Source organism: Cyanistes caeruleus, chromosome 17, assembly GCF_971803275.1.
Source record: "Cyanistes caeruleus chromosome 17, bCyaCae1.hap1.1, whole genome shotgun sequence".
Lineage (NCBI taxonomy): Eukaryota > Metazoa > Chordata > Aves > Passeriformes > Paridae > Cyanistes > Cyanistes caeruleus.
In genome coordinates, this window is record NC_141717.1 from 11,431,521 (window position 1) to 11,443,832 (window position 12,312).

At 37.9% G+C, this 12,312-nt stretch overlaps 2 protein-coding genes across 6 annotated transcripts in view; one reads left to right on the plus strand and one right to left on the minus strand.

Moving 5' to 3' along the window:
- GPR146 (G protein-coupled receptor 146) overlaps positions 1–8,451 on the plus strand; it is a 51,909-nt gene extending 43,458 nt beyond the window's left edge. For 3 of the 5 annotated variants that reach the window (XM_023936786.2, XM_086853842.1, XM_086853843.1), the window contains one exon: positions 792–5,552. In XM_023936786.2, the coding sequence (XP_023792554.2) occupies positions 836–1,840 (1,005 nt within the window). In that variant the 5' untranslated portion in view covers positions 792–835 and the 3' untranslated portion in view covers positions 1,841–5,552. Of the gene's footprint in view, positions 1–791; positions 5,553–6,420 lie in introns of those variants that run through there. The other 2 variants (XR_015277215.1, XR_015277216.1) reach the window with 1 other exon arrangement.
- The window catches only part of CHLSN (cholesin), a 120,655-nt gene that overhangs the window by 74,901 nt on the left and 33,442 nt on the right, over positions 1–12,312 (minus strand). The gene's annotated exons all lie outside the window — the stretch shown is intronic.

Here is a 12,312-nt window from a genome sequence, read left to right on the forward strand (position 1 = left end):
GTTAAAATGCTGTCTCTACTGATGATAAAGCAAAGACGGCTGGACCACAACTGCTGATAGTAGCATACTTTTTAAAGAATTTGAGCTATTCTGAGAGGAAATGATAGCTGATTCTTGCCTTTTTGGAAAGTCAGGCTGCCCTGATATTAGGTTCCCTGGACTACAGAGGTCCATTGTTTTTTTTGAAGCTAAATGGTTAAAAGGTTGGAAGTCTGAATACAAACTGACCTATTTAAAAAAAAACCAACAAAACCAAACCACCTCACCTCATTTCCCAGTATCCTCTAGTCTTTGTCAATTTTATCAGTGACCCAGTACACATCCACCATACTGTCTTGGATGTGCCTCCTAAGAAACTCTTTTTTTTTTAAGGTAAAGCTTATTTAAGATATTAGGAGATCTTTATTTTCTATCATACTGGGAAGATTTATGCTTCAGTTTATATCCTTACACTCTTCAGTACCTTTATGTATTTTTAGCTATATACAAGGTGCTGTTTGACAATTTTAAAAAAATTGCAGTAATATATACATCAGTACTTAATGATAGTTTACACTTTACTTCTGTTGAGTGTCCTGTATCGACTAATTTGCCACTAGTTTCATTTAAATCAAAACAGAACATGTATTAGTCTAATGAAATTTTTAATAACAGTTTACTTTCTTCTAGACTAAAAACATCTGTCATGTGATATGTATGATCTTAAAATTAAAAATGTTTTCTTCACATACATTGCATTTTATTTATGATGTTATATTTTAACAAACCCTTCACTGTTTCTCTCTCTACAGAAAAGCTGGTAACCAGCAAAGAAGACACAAAAGCTAAAATCACTATGTGGAGCTGTGAAGCCTTAATCAACAGTACCGAGAACAGCGAGGACCAGCATCTCTGCCATGACTTCGACCTTGTGCTTTCCATCTTTTCCCTTCTCTACCTCATTATTTGTTTCCCAATTGGCCTTTGTTACAATGGCCTGCTGGTCCTAGTTAACCTCTACAACAAAGCTACTATGACTATGCCAGATGTTTACTTTGTCAACATTGCCATCGCCGGTCTCATCATCAACACTCTGGCACCAATGTACCTGCTGGGTCTTGCCAATACAAAATGGGCCATCTGGAATTCCAACAATGAAGTTTATATTACCTTTCTTATTTTATTCAACGTCTCATCGTTAGTTACCATGTACTCTACCACACTGCTCAGTCTGGACTACTACATCGAACGCGCCCTGCCCAGGACTTACATGTCCAGCGTGTACAACACCAAGCACGTCTGCGGGTTCATTTGGGGCGGTGCCATGCTCACGAGCTTTTCATCTCTCCTGTTCTACGTCTGCAACCACGTGTCCACCAAAATAATCGAGTGTTCCAAGATGCAGAACCAGGAAGCAGCAGATGCCATCATGGTGTTTATCGGGTACGTCGTACCCGCCGTCGCTGTTCTCTACGCACTGACGCTGATCCTGCGGATACGCAAGGAGGCCACGCCCCTGGATCAGGACACTGGGCGCTTGGATCCATCGGTGCACAGGCTTCTGATCGCCACAGTCTGCACACAGTTCACCCTGTGGACACCCTATTATGTTATTCTCTTGGTAAGCACATTTACTAACCTACAAGGAAGAATTCCAGATGTAAATTCCATTCAGATATTACACTTTGCAACGATTTTGTCAAAATTCCTGGCTTTCTCCAGCAGCTTTGTCATGCCTCTGCTCTACAGATACATCAACAAAAACTTTCCCAACAAATTGCGACGTTTGCTTAAAAAGATACACTGTGGGAGCCAAGGCTGTTCTCACGAGCGCACAGTTGTACAGCAGGTCATGACATAGGTGTGACACAACCCCCGGTGCTCTGTGACTGCAGCACTGGCTGCTCAGTGCTGGGACTGTGACGCTGCTGTGTTGGCACTCAGAGACATTTGAGAGTCCCAACCAAGAGGCTGCAAGGAGCTTCCATTGCAGTTGAATGCAACAGTCTTAATTTTCCAGTAGTTGTTTGCTGAAGTGGTGTGAGGCTCTGGCCTGTGTGCTGCATTACCTGTGACATCAGATACCTTCAGTGCACTGAACTGGTGACAAAGGATAAACTCTGTTTTCATGGCTCTGATCTTCCTGTCTGAAGAAATCACTAAGCAGTTTATTGAAGTCTTGACTGAAGACACAGCACCTTGTATCTTGTATAGGAAAAAGGTATTACCTTGTTTTCTGTACAAAGAAGTGATAGTGCTATCCTTGATGAAGTAAATAGCATTTTTCAATGAAGATTATATAGATGATCTTTACTAAAGATCATATTACCCAATTATACATGTCCAAATAGTAAATGTTAATTATAAATTAAATTATTTAATTTCTTTCTCCATCACTGAATTCCCTCTAAAAGAAGCCTAATTTACTTTTTTCAGAAATTATTTTCTCACACAAACTAATCTGTTGTAACATTTATGGTAACCTGATTTTTCTTTTAGCTACAACAAATAACAAAAATGTGTTTTAATTTTCCAGTGCTTTGTTTGTATCCTAAAACATTTCAGAAATTCAGAAATATTTATTAACTAATTTTGATGGAACTTAGAGATGTTTGTTCCACATACTAAAATGAAGGACACAGTGGTTTACAAAGTTAAATCAGAATTCAACTAGTAAAGATTGTCTGGCTAAGTGTTATGGTCCACATATGTTCATGTAACAAGAGTAATTATCTTAAAAAATAAATATGTTTATGATTAACAATTTGTATTTTCAAGGGATATGTTTGCAACAAATAAATTAAACACTCTTTAATCTAGGACATCACTGGAGGTTTGGAAACCATATAAAATTCCTCCAAAAGAATCCCAGTCAGCAACAGCTCTTTGCTGACCTCTCAGAAAAGCCTTCCATTAGGATTCTTGGAATCCCTAGTAAATTCTAGTTTCACAGTAGGGATGAAGAAATCCAGTCCAGATCACCAAATTTTACTGATGATATCAGGTACGTGAGAAACACAGACATGCTGCAGGAAGCACATAAAAAGTTACAACAACAAACTACAAAGCACTGACCCAAAAACTACCTGGCCTTGTCTTATTGCTGCATTAATGATGGGAGGGAACAGGAGGGGGGTAAAAGTGAAGCTGACATTCTCCCACTGGTGTGGGGCCACAAGACATTTTTGTCACTTGATACATGCTACAGCATTATTTTATTGCTTAATCTGTCACAGCACAACTCAAATTCCACATGACATCATTAAAAAAATGTGACTTTTCAAGCTTCTGGTACAAAAAAAAAAAAAAAAAAAAAGGAACAAGACCAGAACTGAACTTTTTCCATTGCTTAGAGCACAATCTTGTCTGATGACTGGTCCTAGTCTGTCAGCAGAGACACATACTAAAGTTCTATGTAAAAAGCAGGTGAGGAACAGACCTTTCAGATCTTTTCCCATCAAGCAATTTCTTCCCATGGTCATTTTTGCTTATCTTCTTTATACACAAGCATCTCTTAGTTATCAACATCCTGGTGGAAGACTTTCCATTAATCTTTACTTTTTAAAACAGCTTTTCACATTCTATTGAATATTTTTAACCCTTAAAGCCTACAGAGTAAATAATCTATTTCTGTGGTGTTTTCAGTTTTAGTCTGTTGATGAAAACCGTGTTAAGGACTGAAGCTGTTCCTTATCACTGTGTCAAACTCGCACACTCATTTACAGTGCCTCTATGCTGACATACATGATACTGGCTGCTTTCTTGGTTTTGTCCACCTTGAGAGATTTACTATGAATTTCTACACATCTTGACCACTCAAGCTCAACTTCCACAAAGTGCTTAAGAACAAAATCTTTCCTTACAGCTGTCAAGCAGACTCCTTCTTCCCATCTGAGGAAAATTAGGTTTCTTAATGCACCACATTAAATCTCTCACATAAAATCTGTTAAAGAAATTCAGTGCCATTATGCAGGAGGAGTTCCAGCAGGGAGGAACTGGCTTATCTGGTGTGAATAGAGGCTTTCAGAACTGGGAAACTGCCAGAACAGTGCGGCTGAGCAGGCAACTTCAAGCGCAATTTCAACGTCCATGTTGCTTCCTTACTTCCATTTCCTCCTTCTCTTAAGATATCTTATTTTCTGTCTCTAAAAGAACTGTTGCCTTTATTTCTGTTCCTTTCTCTCCGTGTTAAATTCTCGGTTTTAGATCATGGCTCTCGTATCATTTCTCTTTATCGTTTTTCACTTCTCTGCACAATTTATTTAACTTTCATTTCCCTTCCATCTCTGCTTGTCTTGCACACCTGGTACCATTCAATACTCATGTTTACTTCATCACACTGACTCCTTTATGATGATCCATATCTTACTCAGTGATCTGACATTACAAACAAATTTATGTAGTAAAATGGAAGCTGCTATTTAAGAGATGTAGAAAGACAGATTTTTATGGAATTTATCCGTGGGGTATCCAATCTGGTTTTTTCCTAATATTTTTTACTGCAATAGAGCTACGGATGTTTGTCTGTATCCTTGATAAATACTAAATGTGATGGCAAGCATAGATACAGCAACTTGGATAATTTAATGAACAAAACTGCTATCCACTCAACCTCTTTGCAAAGCTAATTTGATGTATTAGTTGCCTCAAAGAAACTGTGCTGTGGATCTGCTTGGCTGCTGTTCTCCTAAGGAAATTCTGAACTTAATTGCAGCACCCTCACCTGGTATCTCTTAAAAAGCAGCATCCCAAAAAGAGAGAGCTTTGCAGTTTTTATATAAAGAACAGTAGAGGAGCAAGTGCAGTAAAATACTTAAGGAAATACAAGGTATCGTAAATTAGGAAGAACTTTTATGGACAACTGTTTAATACACAAAATTATTGAGAATAGGGCCTTTCCATTTCAAATACCTGAAGGTTTCTGGTGACTGTAAATAGGAGCTTATCTATTACACATTTAAATAGATATGAATAAAATACTGTATATATGCAAGATAAAAATCAGCCTACTGATGTAAAAAGAATCTGCAAAGAGTTTATTAAATTATTTCTAAAAGTGTATCATTTAAATGTAAACCTCTGAACAGGAAGGTGTACTGTATGCTTCTGTATGTATATAATGTGTACTAGAAAGTAAGCACTAGTTAAGTGCCGTTATTAACAGTGTTATTTTCTCACAAAATTAATATTTTAATTGATCTGTGGCTTATAGCCCTTTTGCTGAACTGCTAATTAAATCAAATCAATGAACTAACAAAAATGTCATGCTCTGCTAAGCTGTTAACAGCTAGCTCAAGACAGGTCTTTGTTGACTAACTTAGTAGAGGTTCTAGTTTCAAAAGTTTACATTTCAGAATCAAATTTTGTTGGTCTCTGAAGATTTTTTTTTCAGTTAATAAAAGAAGGTGATCAGCCACTAAAAAATTCCTGGTTCTATTACAATGAAGAGATGTGGACTCCAATATCATGTCAAAATACTACAGAAATGAACTTTCTGGAATGCTTCATAGAGGAATTATTGACTCAGAATACATTCTCAATAAAAAGTGTACAAGTGAACATGGTCAATAAAATGTGTGGGGGTTTTTTTTTGTTTGTTTGTTTTTGGTGGGCTTTTTTCTTTCTTGATAAAAACATGTCGTAGGCAAACCTGTGTGGCTTCACTGAATTAAAACACAACAAATTGCACAACTTGGATGTCAAATTTCCAGGCTTTAATTTGGCATTATTAAAATCTCATTATTCATCAGCATGAAGTTGGCTGGGAATGAAAGCTAAAAGGCACATAGCTCCCCTGACTTTTTTCAGCATAAAGAATCCTGCAATTAATGAGGCAGAGTAACAGTGCACCTGGAGATCAATGCAAACATTGGCCACATCCTGACAACTTCCTTTCCTTTGTGCTGCCACAATCAGCTTCCTGCAGAAATTCTCCTGGTTCTCAGAACAGCATAATAAAATAACCCACACCTCTGGCATCCCAAAGAAAACAAAGGTTTTAAGAACCTAAGATACCTTATGACACATTCATTGCAGTAACCACTGCACATAACCAGAAGATTACTCCCCATGGATCAGTTAGTTTACACTACATATCTGAAAATATTTTCTTGGCTATACTTCCAAAATTACTCATTTGTTCCCTTTCGGTGTTCTGTGAAGTGTAGGAAGACAGCAAACTCTATTTAAAATGATTATTGGTAAATGCTTTAAAAAACTCTCAGTCCAAGGCACTCCTAAGTTTTATGTCTCAGTCAGAAATAAATGAAAATGGCAACTGACAGAGTGGAAGTTGCAATATTAACACCATTTACTCAAGCCTAGTATCTGACAGGATGCCCTCACTTCCATACTGTGTTTTAAAGGGTGTTTTCTTTAATAGGAGAGCCAGCATCTCTGAACAATTACAGAGCAGTGATTTTCTCATCCTTCATTCCACAGAGCTTTTGGATACAACCAACAGAAAGGCTGTTTTCAGCTGGATTAGTAAAATCCCTCATATACAACACAGACTGAAGGATCTTCAGTGAGAACAGAGTTAGTTAAGAAACAGCAAGTTCAAAGCCCACAGGTTTCTGAAGAATGAACAACAACATAAATGCAAGTGAAAAGGGTTGATCAGGTACAACAAAGTCAAGATGTTTACACCAGTACAAACCAGGCTGACATTGCACCTGAATCTGCCATTATCTGTCAATACAGAGACATCACAGAAGTCAGCCACACTGTGGAGCATGCACAGAAAATACTCCATTAACTACTATACAACAGGAGAACAGGCCCCAAGGTTGTGAAGAAAATACGACACTGCTACCACAAACCTCAGAAGGAAATAACATCTTTTTTTATTTTCCTTGTTTAAAACTAAGATTCAATTAAACTGTTTTTGTGCTGTGGGTATGTGCATAGATAATGCCCCATTTATCACTGCTTAATAAAAATGAAAGCAGCCCAGTGTCTAGGCTGGAGACCTCGTGAGCTTCACTGCAGGAGCACAGGACTGGAAAGACCCAAGAAAAGCAGAACCTGCCCGAGTACCATTCTCAGTTCCACTGCTCACTGAGGGCTCAGAGAGGAATTGATTCTTGCCTAAGTTTCTGCTGCTGTGAAGTGCTCATTGCACTGATGAATTCTAAACATCTGCTCCTAAATTAATTTATGTAGTCTCTTATTAAGCAAAACCTTGTGTGTTTCTTGGGTATTTTGTGCAATACTTTTTCCAAGTGAAAGCAATCTAATGGTACAAACCCAGCTGTGCAGACTGCCATGGCAACAAATCTGAAGTGTGAAATGTTTCCTCTGTTGAATTCCTTAAGTTTTCCATTATATATCAAAACACTTTGACATATGCTGACTACATTCTTTTTCCATCAGGAGAGCAGAGGCTCTATTATCTCCTTTGTCATCCCACTTTCTTCCCACCAAGTCCTTCCCTTACCTTGAAATTCCATGTGATTTCCTTATATTCCTGGCACTTTTAATTACATCTTCAAGAATTGTCAAAAATATTCACAGTCAGCAGCAGGGAAAATTTCCATATTATTACAAATCATGGCAGTAAAAGATTTTAAAACACAGGATTCTCATCAGAGTATTTATGAATTAAGTATAAAAACATACTTTAAAAAATCCTTTCTATCAGAAGTTCTTTAAAGCAAGATTCATAACCAGAAGTGAATCCATTTTATCTGGTTTAAAGAGCACTTGCATGCTTTTTCCCCCCCCTTTTCTTAAATACATTATCCCAGAGGTGCTGCCCCAGGCACTGATGGGCTCAGCCTTGGCCAGTGGCAGGTCCATCAGAATCTGCTGGAATTGGATCTGTTGGACATGGAGAAGTTTCTGGCAGCTTCTCACAGAAGCCACCCCTGTATCCTCTCCCTGCCTTTGCTATCCAAACCTTGCTGTGCAAACCCAGTACAATTACAGATTACAAAGTGAACTGAAAAGCCTAATTTTAGCCCCCCCCCCCCCCCCAATTTTGCAAATTTAAGCTAAAATTTATCTTGAAATCAGTAGAATTTCTGCACTGTTTCTTATCTCTGAAACCTTTAAAAGATCATTTTGAAATGAATTCTGGTATTTGTTAATCAAAGCTGTTTTAGAAACTCCACCTGGTGGTCACTGGCAGAATGCTCTTGCAGTTCCTGAAAGCAGTAAGATCAGTAAAATGACTTAGATTTAAATTTATCTACAGGTGGGGGGAAAATCAGTCTCAGTTTCTTGTTAAACACAGATTTGTACAGCTGGTCCTGCCTGCAGGCAGTGAGGGTATTGCTATAAGTATTTTTAGGAAATAAAATTAACCTCAACTTGGACACCCAACTGCTGCTGTGAGGAAGAGGCAGGTAAGAGACAATTCTGTTGCAAGAAACAAATCTCAACAATGGTTAATTAATAGCTAATGGTTTTGAACATCACAGAAGGATATTTAACCAGACCACTAGGTCTGACTATTCACAAAGAAGAAAATATTTATTAAAAAACACATGTTTCTTGTATTGTTTAATGAAACATCTGTTACTAGTCATTGTGGTTGTCAAGATGCTCAAAGACCAAAGGAAGTGCCATTCCCATTCAGTTCCAGAGCATTGTAATTCTTTCTAATTAAGAATGGTTTCACTAGTTCACAATGAAATAGATTTCTTACTTAATTAAGAGAGAAGTATGAAATTTTTCAGATCCAGCCTATGTGCAACTAAATAACCATTTTAGCACCTGCAGTGCTAGGCAGAGACCAGCTCTCTTACTAAAACTTGATATTAGAAAAGGCTTTTTCCCACCCTTTAGTAGAATATTATTTTGAAATACAGGCAATTTTTGAGCTCTTGTAGCTGAGTTACACAGATGATTTACCTGTGTAAATTGAGGAATTTATTTTGTGATTGATAGAAACATTGCTGTATAGTAGTAATAATAAAATACTGTTTATAAAATAACTAACATTACAAACAGTGCTCAAACAAGCCAATAACAAAACCACTAACAGTGAACCACAGGCAAGGAACCCTGAGATGTGAAGGCAGCAATCACACAGCATGGAGCATGGCTGTTCTAGGAAAAAAGGAAGAAATGTTGATTTAGAAGCAGCCTCTGAGGTGCAGGTAATCATTAATAACCAGTGCTTATGGATAAACATTGCCAGCCTGGGCTTCTTAACCCCATCCAAGCAGAGAGAGTAAGACTATCAAATTTTACAATTTCACATAGCTCTGTGTGCCTTATTTATAAGCATAAGCATCAGAATTCCATTTTTAAACACACATTTAAAAAACCCTTCCTAAACCAAACAAGCAGGGAATATACAATAAAGCCATGTGAGGTTTTTTTGTTCTAAAATGAATCCATAAACAAAATTCCTTTAACTGTCTTCCAACTAGAAATTCTTGCTTCTCTGTACAACTTCCCTCATGTTTTGAGGTTTGGTGGGTTTGGGTTTTTTGGAGGAGGGATGTCCTTTTTAATGTCAAAGGCCTTATGTTCTACAATGGTTTAATCAAGGACACAAATCTACTTGCTGTCAAGACTAAACATATATAAAATTAACAGCAAGACCTTTCACAAGAACAGTTTTACAATGTAACTGGCAACTGTGCATCAATGTAACAAGAGCCCTAGAAGAGATACTCATCTCAAAAATTGTTTTGGTTTTTTTTCCCCAGGAATTTTGAGGTATTGCATTAATATAAATGCCTTTAATGTCTTAAAATGCCACAAAGAAAAGCTTCCAATATTTAAGCTCAGCTGAATAGAGTCAAAGCAATCTTTGACTCACACAGTGGCTTATATCCCACATTCAAGTTATTTTTTTCCTTCCACAACAACAATAGAGGAAAAATTAAGGTGGAAATACATGGCAGTTGATGAAAAACATCTTTGAAACTAAATTGCAGTGTATTGTACGATTCAAAATTCCAGTAACAAAGCAACTGCTTTTCATCATAATACACTGGGGTAAAGGCAGTAACAGTCATTTAATATTCCAAAACAATCCTGTCATTTTACACAGGGATGGTTTTCTTAACAACATCACATCCAAAAGGCAAGAAAAGATACATTAACCGAGAGAAGAAGACAACAGGGTGGTCTGAAAATAAACTTTGGGCTCCTCATGCAGGATTAGCTCCCCAACAATAATCACCACCCCAGAGAATCCAGTCCAGTCCTTGGAATAACTGGACTAAGAGGTTGCTGCAGCCTCTGCTCTCCAGGATCCTTGATCAGCTGTGGCTGTTTGATGCAGCACCAAGCAAACACAAGCTCTAATGCTCAACTGAGCGTTGCAGCTCTTTGCTGAACAGGATTGTTCAGAAGGAAGATGAGCAAGACAGGATCACCATCTCCATAATACTTTACAGGATGGATCTACCTGAAGCCAGAAAATAAAAAGACTGAAATCTCCAGGGTTGCAGCATCTCACAAGCCAGAAGCATTCAGCAGTGTTTCTTAGGCAAGATGGAGAAGTTTCTCTCATCTGGCACACACTTCAAATTAAACCCAATGTTAGGGATGTGTGCTCTGCTAAACACATCGGTAATATGGGTCAATTAAGAGAAGTTACTGGTGTTGGTAAAAAACAAAAAAGTCATTTACATCTGCTTTCTTTACAGCAACATCTGTCACTCAGTACTGGAGATATTTATTTTGCCAGATGAACAGTTGTGTTCAAAAATAAACCCAAGTTTTGCCCACCACAGCACACTATAGCTGGTTAGTGGCTGTACATGTTACCAGCCAATCCCTAAATATTGCCACAGCATCTCACAACTATTTCACTTCTGTAACTTCACCTTTCCTGCCTCCATCCTATCCAGAACATCATTATCACACATCAACCTTTTCCACTGACAGCAAGTAAATCAATACATGCTAAGAAATTTCACCAAAAAATCATAAATTCATAAATCACGAATAAAAATAATTATGGCATTATGCATCATCCCAAACACAATCATTTAACCATTTTCTGGACCTTTTGAAACCTTTCTACAACTGAACACTAGTCTGCTTACCACTATTTTCATATGACTTGTACCCTGTGATCATTTAAGCAAATAAACTGGTTTATTGTTTTTTCTAAGGAAAGATGCAGCTCGTCACACAACAGCAATATTTTACTTTTCTTTTACTAACACATTAACTATGACAGTAACAGCACAGCAAGCTGTTGCCAAAACTCCACCTGGGAGTTCTTAACATACCTCAAAAATTCTTTTGTTTCTGTAGATGAGGCAGAATTGTAGCTACTGAGATGGGAATCAGCAAAGTCTAAACAGAATAAAGAATACACTCTCATTTTCTAACCTCTATTTCTCCTCTGGCTTTCAATTTATTCCATCTCCTTGGAAGAATAAATTTCTCAGTAGCCAAGTTTCTCCACCTGTAAAATGTGATGCTTTCTGCAGAGTGAGTCTCACAAGCTGTGTACAGTTCTGAAATTGGGTTGTGTTACTTGCACCTGATTCCAAGTAGGAAACATGTTCTTGCCCCCTAAATACCACTGAATAATGAAGTTTAATACAGTTTTCAGACAAAGTATGAACTGATGTCTGTAAAGGTGAACACATTTTAAAGATGGAAGCTTTCTCTTTGATTACTTTTTAAAGATGGGAGGTGTAAGAAATAGCTTCTCTCTTTTTACTTTTCCGGTTCTATTTATACAATTTTATCCTCAGCAGATAAGTTCTCCCGGAGCTCTGCTTGCCCAGCCCATGCATTGTCAGAGCAGAGGTTACTGAGTAACAGGAAATGTGGCCTCAGCACTGCTGTGTCAGGGTTTATCTCTGCACGGGAGTCACTCCTTGCTCGCTCATTAACTCAGTCACCAAAACCTTTGGAAAGAGTGGCTTGAATACTCCTTAAATTGGTGCACTCGTTGATTTGCCTCTCTGCTTTTACTAAAAAACACCAAGGGTGCAGCCCAGTATCCTTGTGTACACCCACCTAAGGCAAATCCTAGGAGACTACAGCAGTTTGCTCCTGGTCCTCAGCCAAGAAATAATTTTAGTGTCCCCCCATCTCCAGCAGGGCCCAGGGTTATCAATAACGGGCCTATTCAAAGCACATCAGTGGAAAGTACAGCAACAAAACCACATTGCAACTGTTCAGCATTGCCTTGAGTGCACAAGTGATATATTCTGGAAGCTGAAAAGTTAAGTTGATGACCAAAACCTTCCTGAAATCTTTCTGTAATTCCAAAAACAATCATTTCACTGTGCCTACGTAGTGTGGTATGCTCTCTGCATAGCCCTCAGTCCTAGAAAGAATAAGGTGACACTTGAAATTTGCATCTTTACTGAAAAACCAATAGAAAAATAAAAGAATCACCTGATT